Here is a 15193-nt window from a genome sequence, read left to right as displayed (position 1 = left end):
AAATGGACACTTCATTTCTGGCATTTTATTCCACATACAAATTGAATTAAGGTTTGAAGTTCAGGGCCAGATTCTATATTTCCATCCGGGAATAACTCACACGTCAACAATCATCTGTTATCGTCTTCCAAATTAGAAACAAGAGACACCAGCCAACTTTTCTTAAATTAAACATTTAACAGGTACCACAATCACCGATCCAATGAGTCCCTATGACAAATTATGTGATTCCCTAAAACCACCTTTGGAAATGTACAACCAATCAGATTTCTGCATGATGAAGTTTGAATAAGACATAGGGTGGTATCTTATTTAATATACTGTAAACCAATGCCTTCGAATGGTCTAGTATTCTTTTAAGACAATGTCCTCTATTTCACAATATCTCTCTTCGATTTGGCTGTCAATGACATCTTGTGTAGATGGCTTGTTATCCTCGAGCGAAATGCTAGTTAGGTCAACGTTTTTCCCTTGACTCAATTACCAATCTTAGCCGCAATGTTATCTTGAACGAAAATAACAAAAAAGTACTTTCTTTGCTATTAGAATAGCCTGATAGTTAATATAGGGATTACGCAATGATTATTTTCTTACTTTATTGGGTTTTCCTTCATACATGCCGATTTCTGGCGTAAAACTCTATTTGATTCAGTTCAATTTTATGTGACTGACTGTTTTGTTGCAATTATTTTCGTTATGTGATACGAATCACCGCTTTTTACTGCAGTCAATTTTCTTTTGAAAAAGGATTTCAAATTACATTTTAATCAGAGAGCTGCTTGATTTTTGTAGTGTGAGATAGTTCATGGCACGATATAGTCAAGAATTCTGACTGTTATTTAAGAAATGTAGTTTATGTTTTGTTATTAGAAACATTTGTTTATGCTGTACACATATTACCCATTTATACGAAATTGACAGTTGTTGTTTTGTACGACATAAATAGTTGTTGGCACGATCTATTAATAGTTGTTGGCACGATCTATTAATAGTTGTTGGCATGATATATTAATAGTTGTTGGCACGATCTATTAATAGATCTTGGCTCGTTCTATTAATAGTTGTTGGCATGATTTATTAATAGCTGTTTACAAGATATATTAATAATTGTTTACATGGTATATTAATAGTTGTTTACATGATATATTAATAGTTAAAGTATATGGATATACTATTTCTGACATTTATTAACTCAACGTATGAGCATGTGAAACGTTGAGTTAATAAATGTCAGAAATAGTAGATCCATATATCTTGTGCTTCTTTACCTACTCCTATTTCTACACATTAATAGTTGTTGGCACGATATATTAATAGTTGTTTACATGATGTATTAATAGTTGTTAGCACGATCTATTAATAGTTGTAGGCATGATTTATTAATAGTTGTTCGCATGATACATTAATAGTTGTTTACATGATATATTAATAGTTGTTTACATGATATATTAATAGTTGTTTACATGATATATTAATAGTTGTTTACATGATATATTAGTAGTTGTTGACATGTTAATAGTCGATATTTTTGTCACAATATTAATAGCTGGCACGATATAGTAATAGTTGTTGGCATAATATTAATAGTTGTTGGCACGATTATTAATAGTTGTTGGTACGATATCTATGGTTGTGGCACGATATAATCAGTTGATTGTACGATTGTTACCGGCTTCTTGTCGAAAAATACTAAATATACATTGTTGTTATAAATTCGTTAAGTGAATTAACGTTGTTAAGTGAATAAACCGACACAGTTGTTCCTTATATCTAATATTTTTTGCTTGATATAGTATTCTTCTTCAGAGATCGAATTATCAAAGGTTTTAAAACCACCAACATGCAATGCAGAACTGGGTGTTCCGTTTCGATCTCTGTTTATAGGTTACTACACTTTGTCATCCATGATATGACGAGATTTATCTTAAAACTTTGTTCTGTAAAAAATGACACCAAAGGCCACAACCTTCACTTAACAATCAAAAATACTGTTTAAAGAAGATACACACAATACGACAATGTTTCGCAATGAATATCCTTCCTCACATTATATTTAACAAGGCATTTCATTGGAAGTGGAATATTGTATGATCAGAACATTTTCATACATAACAATTTCGTTAGATTATGTATGACAGGTGTAGTCAAACAAAGACAGAAATCATGAAATAAATCATGTAGCTCTGCATTTGAATCAGATTGAAACATCAAAATACCTTGTCTGCAAAGCCCAGAAGGAAAGCTGTATAATATGGCGGACATGCCGTGACCATTCTTGGTCTACTCCTTAGTCATGTTTCTTTCCAGGTTCCTTTTCGATTGACGTTGGCTTGCGGCTCAACCATGTATATTTGTTGATGGCTTCCAAGGTCTTGACAAGATATGTGGAATGTGTAAATAATATATGTCTATTGCTGTAGGTTATGGTCCGTTCAGTCTGTAAAATGGGCGATTTTTTTTAATTTAACTTCCTATATAGCCTTCTGAGCTTAACGAGACGGAAGTTATTTTAAAATAAAAATAGGCACCGTACGTCACCAGCACAGTTTACTGAGATGTACATAAATTTTTAATAATGATGTATGGACAAAATTAATGATCTTCAAGCTACTAAGAAGGATTAAGTGATACAGATTGGTCAATCTCGTGGAAACAAGTAAAACCAGAGCTTTTAACCTTCCTTCAGTCAAATATATTCCAGACAGAATTTCTGTTTATACGCTTCTTTATTTATCTAAATAGTAAAGATTTCGTATATCGTATTCAATGTAGGTTTAATAATGCTTCACCTACCACGAAACGGTTTGGGAACAGTGAATGCTTGTAAACCATTCCAGAGTTTGATTTGATGTTAGCTTACTAATCGCAAAGAAGCTCATGTTTTCTGTTGTTTATTTTCCATCATTATCAAAATTTCTAAATTAACACTACCCATCTTCAATATGGTGATGCTGTAGACCACCAGATGACAAGTTTTGTCACAATTCCAATCAAAATACTACTTCTGAAGTCATTTTAATACCAAAGTGTCTTGGTTGATATAAACCGCGTTTCGCGCTCAAAATGCCTCTTATCACAGCACAACCCGTTTCATTAAACTTCTAGTATCTAAAACTACCCGACTCCTTTGGTCATTGAAAACCGGAAATTGTGTTAATTAATGTTTCTTGTTATGTCAGCATTTCGTTTCGGTAGCTGAATTGTTGATTTGTTCATTGGTGGAATTTACCAAGTAGTTCTGTGTAGGCAATGAATCGGTTAATGGCTAAATTCAATTTAAATTGGCGTAATGAAGTTGATGGATAGCCATCACATAATGATAAGAAATTCATAAAAAAAATATTTCTGTTTCTGGATAATGACTGTAATGAAGTGAATTCAAGATTAATCGTCCCTTAATCTTCTTCAACTGAACAATTTAACTTAAATTACCATCATTTACAACATTATTCCTGCAGGCACCAATTGATAAAACTAATTTCAATTCTAGTTCCATAAATATGAACTGCAAAAAGGAACAAATGAAACCATTCTCAAAACACAAATCACAAAGAGATGAATTTTTGGTGACAAAAAAATAAACAATAACCTTTAGTTACCTTGACAAAACAGTAAACAAATATTGCCATTGCCATGTTGACTTTCCTGAAAAATATCAGATTGTTTTGTAGTTTCAGACTGTATTTATTGCGTAATAACAAAAGAATTCGTGTTTTTCTTGTGACTTATATTGACTAACATTTTGTTTTCAAAAGTAAAATCAATGTATTCTTTGTTCTGCTGAAAACTTCCGATATAAACAAAAGAAATTTTCCGTATTTGTCTTGTCCTTTAACGTCCGGACATGTTCCATCATTGTTTCGTCAACGGAAACAATTCATAGATTCCCGTCCAAGATATGAGTCTATACAAGTTTTCAATCTAGAAGGTAAATAAAAATTATAATGTTTAACTCAGAAGAGTGCAATTATTTTTTTTCGATTCGTTTCCACATTCATAGTTTAAAGTTGTATTGTACATTAGACATATATGTTTATTTGTCGACATGAAATGGAGTTTTACGTACTACGTGATTTGTTTGAAAGATATTCCGATAATTTTATGGAATATGACATAAAACAGAACAGCCAATTTATAGCTTATACCAGCAATCTTATCAATTATTTACCAATCAAATTTATCTACAATAAATATCTACTAGAATTATCTACATTAAATATCAAAGGTTCGGTATAGTCATTTTCATCGAATTACGTCACAATTATTCGTGGTTTACGTCGTCACAATTAGTATAATTTGTGTAGAAATTTATTGCAATCCTTTATTTAATATTCGAAATGACTACAAAATAATTTAAAAGGAAATGTAATCTGTCACAATTTAGACAATTCATCAATATTTATATGCCAGATTGAATTCTAACGTGGTTTTAGTAATAATTGATATTTGTTGTTGAATAGCGTGGCTATATTGATAATGAAATCAACCATAGCCGCCATTTTAAGTAAAATGTTTCAGAGGTAATCTCGTGTTAATCTGTTATTATAAATTGTTATGTGATTGTGGAATGATCCAATCCTTTTAACAATTATTGCTTAAATGTCCAGAATAGAAAAACGACAGACATAAATGTTATTAATGATAGCCATTATGTAATATTACCACTTAAACGAATTTTTTTTCAACCAAGAATGTTCGTCGTTCCGAAGCTAAAACACAGTGGTCTTTTGTCACCAATTATGTTCTTTGTGAACAGCGATGGAGAAGTGTTCTGTAACATTTTGATAACGTTTCAATGTCTGAATATTATGTTTTTTTTAATGTGGTGAAAAGGTGGTTCTCGTTATTTCAACAATATTTGGGAAAAACCGGGGACGATTCAAAATGTAAATATGCGCTGGATCATTAAGTGAAAGCAACAGTAAATGAAACTATATTCTTATATTGAGGTCTTTAAAGAGACAGGTTTGCCATTTTCGGGGTTTGATTTGGTTCTTGAATATATGTAGGCTACATAATCTCCAGAACTACTAGAAAAGTAAGAAAAGCGAATTATTCTTCCAAATACTAGTAATTTCACTTTATATTACAATATAATTATGTTATTTCTATGTAAGGCAGACTCTACAGCAATGACGAGTCGCCATTTTAACTCACAAACGCGGATGATTTTGGCCATACATGGATTTGAGGGCTCAAATTTGAACGGTAAGCAAGGCCTATTATTGATTAGTTTAGATAAAAAAAAATGTTCGTTTCTGAGACTAAGGCGTTGTGTACAGACATCTTTGCTCGAGTATAAGTCCTACATAAAAGGTTTTTTTTACTCTACAATGTATGCTGCATTAACTGCAAGCTGTTTTCACAGCAAACATACAGATTATTAAAAATTGTGTCTGGTTACGCCTTTCAGAAAATGTTTGCTTTTTATTATCTTAAAGATCTTGTGTACTTTTTTTTTATTGAAAATCTGATTTTTGCAACTGAAATTCTTTCTGGAAAAAAAGGTTTCCCTTTCTTTGGATAAAAGGATTTTCTATCATGAATAGTTAGTGGGCTATCGGTTGCTCGACCTGGCAGCAGTTTGTCTGTAACTCCAGGTCAAGAAATCTCATTTCTTTCACAGAATTCCTGACAAATGTCAATCCCTTTGACAGCCTAATTGAAATTGGTGTATAGATTAACTATAGGTTTTAATTAAATATATATAGTCCGAACAACCACTTAGTCAGGTTAAGATCTCTGGAAGATTCTTCAGCAGATTGTAGAAAGTCATGTTTGTCCGATTCTGATTTGGCTATTACAGAGAAAATTGCAATGTTGTGTGCAATATGAAAAATATTACCAGGACCGTTGGTTGCATCCACTTTATCGTTTTGGATATCCTCAAATTATGTAAAAAATACACTGCCTGTAGCACACAAAGCATTGTTTATTGTCCAATCGAGTCACTCGACCTGCATAACAGAAGCGCCAAAAGACTGTCAAATTACTTATATTATGTTAAGATCAAACACTAGGTCCCAGCGTCATTTTGGTCAAATATGATTTTCACCTATTAACATTTATATACAATTCCTTAGATTTTACATTTATGACCTTTTGTGTATTAGCTATAAATATGTGACCACGTTGTAAGCCGGAAATGGAAACGTTTGATACTATACTTTTGATTCCTCATAATTTTATGGTCGATAAATATAGAATTTGTACCAGACATGACGCCAACTCAAGCAATATTTTCAAATTAAAATGATAACCTACTAAATCTTGATCTTTATATCATTTGCAGTTGTTTTTAGAGGGTTCTTCCAGACTTTTCATCAAATTTAACCTTTTAACTTACGAAACCGTCCCTCCTATTTATAGAGGGAGACACATTACGGGTGTACATAATAATATTATTTGATTGAGAGTATTGAATTCTTTTCTACAAATCGCTTGGTTGAAGTTGAAGTGGCCAAAGTTGACTGATTTTGTTTTCAAAGTGCTAGATTTTTGGATGTTGATCAACAAGAAACTAATAATAACCCAAAAATTATTACATTATTTTGTGTTCAAAACTGATATAAAGAATTTTGTTTTTAAGGCAAAACGATATTAAACACTTCGTAACGTTTTTATTATCTGAACGCAACATTTTCGATTGTTTCAACTTCCGGTTAGACATAAGAGTTTTACCTACTCTGCTAAGTCTCCATGCAACAGAAAAATCCAATTCTCTCTGTCAATCGAAAAAAAAAAATGTTCGATACCCAGGCCGTTACAATTTTGCGTATCAGGTGCCTTTTACTCTTCAATAGTTAAAATAAGAAAAAAATCCGAGAAGCTCTGCGGTAAGAAATGTTGATTATTTTACTAGTGAAATAGCCAAGCCAATCAATAAAAGTTTAAGTCCATAGGCTAAATTTCTGGCTTTCCTTCTGTCATTACATATAATTTCTTTTTCCATTAGATTTAATGCATTTCACGCTATTTAATCATAAATATTCAAGTTTAGAATTAGACTTGGACAGTTTTATTATCTAAGCAGCCAATAGATATTTAATAAGAATCAAATCCTCGTCTTTATTTAGTTTTACACTTCGGTTTCTTGTTACAACACCACAATGTTGGTATTTTGCCTATTATGCATTTCCCGTTTCTTTATCATGTAATATTTGTTATATGTAGTGTGTGTACGGAAACATACGGTTGATTCAACGACTAATGCTTCAGCTGATACAGCTCAAACTATCTCTATCACTTTTCATAAAAAAATTCATCAGCGCTTTTGATTGCGCCCATCTGGTCATTCTCACCCTCCGGAACCACCCAAAGCTTTTTTTGCATCAGGATTTGTTCCACTTATTTCCCAGTCACACAATTTTGTGAAGCCAATGTATTGGTGTAGTATTTGTTACATTACTCTTTTTGCTTAAAGTGTCAATATCAAATCATCGGCATTCTTTAAGTACTCGCACAATCCTGAAGTATGTTGACCAAATAATTGTTATGAAGTACTAAAAATCACCCATTTTATACCAATCAATGACAAGCAGCCTATTAATATACCACACTCCTCAGCCAATCAATGAAGAGTATTAATTTCTCATCCATAAATCCCTCTCATCTATCTGAAGTGTCACCAGACTCTATCAACCTTGTTACAAATTACCACCACAAACAGAAAGAAGAATACATTCAAGGACAACTAAAAATAACTGCTTTTTGGTGTACATCGAGTACATACATGAGTTATGAAACCGATCAGAATGTGCATCCTCTTTTGAAATACCACAAGTCATCTTCAGTCCTCGAAGATGCACATCTACCAGATGACTAATATATATTCGCTGCTGGTGATGCCCACTTGACTCTCTTACTCAAATTTCATTAACATGTCCGCATTACTGGTAGGATGATGTTCTAGGCAAAAACAGTGCTATTAGCTTGATGTTCTTAATCATTCATTGACCATATCATCCCAATTTTTGGCAACTGATTACCCATTCCGAAGATTTTATATACCAAGAAATTAGACCTTTTGAGCTGCGTTATTCATAAAGATCATTCTGGATAAAAAAAAAAAGATGCCCTTGGACATTGATCTCTTAATACGATGTGACATGTTAATAGTTTTTTGTTTAAAGAATTGAGTGGCACGATAATGATTCCTGCAAATCTCTCGATAATCTGGCAAAACTTTTTACACTCGAAATCTTATCAAAAGCTTTGATAGAGTGTAAAACGATGTAGAAAGTGTCATTCAGTAATGCTATTTGACTTATAGTGCAATCGAAGTGAAACACGATAAGTAGGCACGAAAGTTACATTTTTCAACAGTTCGGGTGGATGTATAGAAGAATAGAATAATGGTATAGAACCCGTCCTTGGTGCTAGCTGACACGCAGATTTGTGACATAACTTATCATTATATATGGTAACCAACCTTGTGTTTACCTCTATGAATGATATATGACAGTTTTCTTCTCATGATTGAAACACTGAATTGACCAATCCTATGCAATTTCTTAATTGGGAATTAAATTGCATATCAAAAGCGTTTGCAATCACTTGCTGCGGGATCGCAACTACAGAAGATCATTTTCAAAGGTGAATTTTGTCAGTAACTATCGTTCTCAAAAATCCAAAAGATTGAGATTTTGACACCACAGATTCATCAAAAGTGCTCTTTCCTGGCTTCTAGTTTTTTTTTAAAATTCTTTTGACTCTTCGAGGCGTCCAACTACGCACGCCCTTGTTTTCAGATAAGAACATCGTCCTTTTTCAGATTAAAACATTGCCCTTGTTTGTAAGACAGATCGATACTCATTATCCATTCTGTGTTATGTCTACGCGAAAATGCTTCAAAGAATAATTCTGTCTCAACAGAGAGTAATATGTGGGCAACAAAGAGTCTTCTAACTGAAGAATATATTCCCCACGGATATTTTTTACCAGAAAAAAAAGAAAAAATGAGATTAGCCTAGAACTGTGAAATTTTGATGTTTTTGATTTGATGTTTATATGATAAACCATGTTGGTTTTATACTTCAAAATAGAAAAAAATAGGCCAAGATTTGGAACAATCGTCCATCGCAGTTTTAACACCGATCGCACATAACTAATATCCTCCTGAGTTTAGAACTACGGATCCGTCTCAATAAGTAGTTAGCAGTCAGATAGTAAAATAAGACCCAGAGACTGCAGAAATAGTCAATTAATCGTTGAAATCACCAAATATTTCCCAATAATCGTTCCATCCTATCGACATCCACTTACGACTAGTAATAAAAAGCAGATTGTAAGAATGATGATGATGGTACGATTTGGTCTGGAAGTAAGATGACATTAAGGAGGTGTTCTAATTAAGTACTGGCCAAAGTTGATGACCTAAAATCACCGTCTATAATTACCAACAACGTCGACTCTTAAGACTCTTTTCATCCTACTTCACAAGACATTTTCTTCTTCATTATATATTTATTAAGGTGCTATTGTATTTTACCCTATCTCATCAAACTTTCATTTATTTTCATTCTTGTTCGCTAAATATTCGCGATACGCTACTGATATGTGCTGAATACAAACACGAAATCACTGCTTGACTTTTGACCGAAATATTGTCTTATGTTATATATTATTCTGCATAGGATGTTATCACCTCTATCGCAACAGTGACGTTTCTAAGAAACACCGGGTGAGCGGGCCGGGTAAAAAAATTCACACTGATTGGTATTTCAGTGGGAAATCCCTGCCTTCCTAGAAACACCTGCCCTGATCATGAAATGTCATAGACCTTTATGGTGCTCCACTTTTGTCTTGATAATGATCATGATAACTTAATTGCTCGGCTTTACACCTGGCTTATCTTTGAAACATATTGTTGATGATTTTAATCAGCTATGTAGAATTTCAATATGAATATGATTCTGCGTCATTAATTTTGTCGACCATAAATAGTGTAATCTAAAGCAGGGGTTGATTAATAAAACCCAAGAGAACACCTGCGATAACAAATAATTGATTTATTAATAATTCTATCTCATCAAATTTTAAATACTTATTATGAGACACCCACGTCTTGTATAATGTTTCGTCAATTCAAATACACGAAATTACGGGTCTGACGTCTTTTCGCTCGCTGAGCTCAACATTTGCAGATAGGGTTACTGACCTTCGAAATGAATAACAACAACTGCCTATTTTTCGCGTGAGAATTGCGATTACCATTTTTGTAACAGCGTACAAAAAGGCAATACTTCCAATACCCAAGCTACAGATCTATGGAAGGCGGAATGGCTTTTTATTCGATGTTCTTCATTGCTAGTATTTCTTAATTATTAATTCTAAATTTTTATCTCTTAATTTGCACGCTTATTTCAACATTTATCATTGAAAATTGACATTTGTATACAAAAATCATAATTTGGACTGAAAATGAACATTCTTCGATGAACATTCGGTTTTCTGATTATTGAATTAATAGAATTCTTGCCAAAAATATCCTCAAATACAAATCTACAAATACAAATCTAGCTCAAAATATTTTCAAATGCAAAATGTCAATAAAGAAATAGCAATGAAGAACATTGAATAAAAAGCCATTCCGCCTTCCATAGATCCGTACCATGGAATGTATATATTTAAAATATTTTTCATTTTATAATACTCCTGATATATAAACACATGTTTGAAAACCAGAAATCACCAACCTCAAAATCTATTGGGAGCTGTGACCTTAAAAGGATGATTATGAAAAATATGTGTGGGGTATTTTTGTGATTTAACATATAAACGTTTAAACTCTTATGTCACTCAAAAAAAAAACAGTGCATACTTTTGTTGCAGTTAAGCAGGCCTCCAAGGATATGAAAATAAATTATCAGATTGTTAAGGTATTAGTTTTGTAATACAATGGCAAGAGTATGTATTTTTTATAAAAATCCCCAAGGATATGTTGCATTTCTTTATGGAGGTACAAAAATGTCGTAGCTTCTTCGTTACTTGTGAGATTTACATAAATAACGGAACTGTAGTTGGTAATGTAAAACCGAATCTGTGTGAACAATAACAAAACTGTAGTTGGTAATGTAAAACTGAATCTGAGCCATAACGAAACTGTAGTTATTAATGTAAAACTGAATCTGTGTGGATCCTAACAAAACTGTACTTGATAACGTAAAACTGAATCTGTGTGGGCCTTAACAAAAGAAAGTGTTTGTTAGTAACGTAAAATTAAATCTAGTTTAGCCTTAAAAGAGTTCGTAGGTAACGTAAAACTGAAACTGTTTGAGCCTTAACAAAATTGTAGTTAGTAATGTAAAACTGAATCTGTCTGAGCCTAAACGTGTTTGTTGGTAATGTACGACCGAATCTGTTTGAGCCTTAAGAAAACTGAAGTTAGTAATGTAAAACTGAATCTGTGTGGGCCCTTAACAAAAGAAAATGTTTGTTAGTAATGTAAAACTGAATCTGTTTGAGCCGTAACAAAGTGTTCTTTGGTAACGGCAAATTAGAAGCTGTGTATTTGTACCCCCTGTATTGAGAGGCTGGCACCGCCGCTAAAAACTGGCAACGCTGAATCTGTGTGAGCCTAACTTACGTGGGCCTAATAATTTGACACACCGTATGTATCGTTCTTTTGTAACTTCATGTATGTGTGCCAAACCTTGGAATGTGTGTGACAAAACCTTTTACTTTAACTGCGTTAAAACAACGATGTGCTTTCGTAATTTGATCTACATGTGCTTAAACGGTACCATACTTTTGTAAGTGTGTAACTGTTGTTGTCAAAACAATATTATACTTTTGTAGCTGTATGAGCCATAAAAGGGTTACGTAACTGAAACTGTATGCTGCCCACGATCGAATACTTAATTTGTAGGTCTAGACTATCAGAAGGTCAACAAACCAAGCCATAATATAAGTTTATAGTGGAAAATTATACGTTACTTGCGAGGTAAAAGAGCAGATACAACTAATAATTTGTAATTGTCACCCTACTGAAGGAAAGTTAGTAGTTTTTCCTAATCTTCAGACATTGAAATATCATATTTATTTTGCTGTTATCGCAGGTTACTTGTGCCGCTATTTTAGTGGAACAACAGTTGTGTTATTCGTTTTGATCAGTAATTGTAAAGGTAAAGGCATTTATAATTCATTATGATACCCTAACCATTGATATCAATGAACAGATTAAAATTGTCATCGTTATAATCATCATCATCATCATCATCATTCAGCAAAGTCTGAACCGATCACTAACATTTTATTAATTTGAACATTTAATCTTCGAACCACCAATATCTTTAGCGAATATTTAGTTAACATCACCGTTAATATAGAGCAACATGTAGTAGTAGCATCTGAATATATATATCGTCTTTATTAGAACTACAACACTTTTGCTGATCACCTACAAAATTGAGTAAAATCAGGGTTAAATTTGCCAGCCAATCACTTATATATTTGACAGAGGAATATTTAGCGAAAGTAATATTTAGACGGAAATCAGCAAGTGATGTAAATAAATGGATGAATGTTGGATGATGTATTTCTCTAGACAGATGTAGTTGACAGATTAATGATTTAATTATGATGTTTAAATTCTTTAAATAAATATAAATAATGATAAAATTATACACGGAATAGATTTACAATTGATTACTGATAATTTGTCGTAGAATCCAAGTTTGAACATCATAAAACAGAACATCATAAATAACGTAACGTTATATCGACATCGAATTTTTACGGTCAACTATGCTGATGATTCAAAAAAGTCGGTCAGTACTTATATTTGCACAAACATTTTACATTTTTACATTTTATACCCATAAAACTGGTCGGTTTTGAATACAGTGAGGTGAACCTTTGGTAAATCAAGTTAGTCCAAATCTAATACTGCTACTACATGACTTACTTGATTTTTAAATGGTCGCCAAAATGTACAGGTGTCGCGTTACTTGACCAAGACTTGTAATTTATAATTTTTATACAAAAAGGACATTGACATTAGCACACCATTGACGACTGCTATCATTTTATAGTCTACTATATTAGATACATACACTTTTCATTTTGTATGTTGATAGCATTGAGTGAAAATATATTTGGGCAATAGTTCGCAAAGTTACGACACAAACCACATTCGCTCCCTTGTTGCTCTTTTTTGAACACCATACTTGGGTGCATTCCCGTAGACGATCTACTGTTGTTCTAAAGTACAGGCAAAGCACTCTTTGTTGTCTTATCTACCACTAGCAATCGAGCAAGTAAGATAGCCCATGCCCTTTATGAGAGTCTGCTAGAAAAATCACTCATGTCTGTAAACAAAATATGATTGTCGTGTATTCAAATTTCCAGAACCTTGTTCATAGCAAACGAAAGCAAATAAGTGTATAACAAACCATTGGGCGAGTTATCAGATCATAATATTAGAAGAAACTCCAGACCGCCTGTTTCCATTGCTAAATGAAGTATGTGTTCCTTCCCAAGCCTGTACATTAGGAGAAACAATCCCATCGTTCCCCAAAAACAATATATTGTGACTGTATGCGGTCCAATAAGTATCTAAAAGGATAACAGAAAAATTGGACAAATATTAGGCCATACCAAAATAATTTTCTGTTCTTCGGGATTTCTTGAAAAAAAAAGGTACGAGCGAACGAAATTTTTTTTTTAATTTTAAAAAAAAAATGTCTAAAAGTTAGTAATCATTGATTTGGTTGGTGCGATATAATATTTTTTAATTTTAAAAAAAAGTCCCTTCGTACCATTAGAATTTTCCAGCATGGATGATTTTGAATGTATTCAGATAAAATAACAATTAATAGTATTTATTTATGGTGTAAAGGCTTCAAAACATTTTGGTATGGCACAACTAGCTGTTTTAAATTTGTCATGGTGAGTATCGACATACCACAAAAAATTTGTAATCTTCCACAAAATTCCTTTTGCACAGATTAACTGGTCTTTTGACCAGCCATCATCAATTGTTTTGCACCAATCTAGCACATCACAATATAGTTTTTGAGGTCCAGTTAAGGTTTTGTCAAAGACTGGTGGTGTAGGTTTTTCAGGAAACATTAATGTCTTTCTTGATGCCATCATAAAATCGAACACATTTTTATCACTTTTGCAAGTATTACAAACAGGTTCTTCAGACGAAGAATGAGAAGGCAAGTTAATTAAAAAGTCCACAAACTTGGATTTCAGTTCATCACACAGAGAAATTTTCAACGAAAGTGTAACCAAGACACCGCATGATTTTTCCATATTGTCCTTGATGTACACTTTTTCTGGGATCTGTGATATGCACGATTGAATTCCTGCAGATGCCAGATCATAAACATCTTTAAAATTGTTTTCAGGCTCAACATCAAACGCCATGTATGGCAAAATAAGTTCCTGGTGTGACCTAATTTTGATTACTAAAATCATTTTGGTAAAAAAGACAAATACAAATATTAACTCTAGCACTGCATCGGCCATGCCTATTTCTGATAATTATCAACTTCCGGAATTTCGATGCGTTCGGTCGTCGAGAAAACGTTCTTGCTTCAGCGAAGAGCCTAAACTACTGTACGAACTCACTCTTTCAACAGCTGGAACATGTTCTACTATAATTGTCGCACGATGTCCACAAACTGACAAACGGAAATAGAGGGCGCAATTTGTTACTCCCGCTACCAAATTTTAGGCTTAGAGAAATAAAAATGAAATTAAAAATGAGAGCTAAACAATCATGTTATCTTATCAATTTAGAGGTACGGACATACGGGCAATATAATTTTTTTTTTAAAATTAAAAATTCTTTTTTCAAAATTTTACATACGGGAGCTCTTTTGATACATACGGAATATTATTTTTAATTTTAAAAATAAAATTTCGATAACGGAAAATCGGGTACGGAATTCCCGACGAACAGAATATTATTTTGGTATGGCCTTAGTATTAAAAGATATTGGAGATTATTGTGGCCAGCTGGTAGTAATTACAATAATAATTATTAAAACAATAAGTTTTCATAAATCATATAGACAACACATTTATTATTTCCATGTTAATTTTCACTTTATATTCAGATTCTATACACAGAATCTATTTCATGTAAATCTAATCAGTGATTGAAATGGTGTTTATAAGAGAAATAAACCTTTCATTATTCTCTTTCTTTTATTCTAGAACTTATTTTATCTACCTGACG

At 32.7% G+C, this 15193-nt stretch overlaps 1 protein-coding gene across 1 annotated transcript; it reads right to left on the bottom strand.

Moving 5' to 3' along the window:
* Positions 1–13827: 13827 nt before the first annotated feature.
* On the bottom strand, positions 13828–14376 carry LOTGIDRAFT_153205 (hypothetical protein; the record flags this gene model as incomplete). Its single annotated transcript, XM_009057126.1, has 1 exon — positions 13828–14376. The coding sequence occupies one exon, from the start codon at positions 14374–14376 to the stop codon at positions 13828–13830; it is 549 nt and encodes a 182-aa protein (XP_009055374.1).
* Positions 14377–15193: the final 817 nt, after the last annotated feature.

The sequence above is a fragment of the Lottia gigantea genome (assembly GCF_000327385.1).
Source record: "Lottia gigantea unplaced genomic scaffold LOTGIsca_3, whole genome shotgun sequence".
NCBI classification, from domain to species: Eukaryota; Metazoa; Mollusca; class Gastropoda; family Lottiidae; genus Lottia; species Lottia gigantea.
This window is presented reverse-complemented; position numbering and strand designations above follow the sequence as displayed.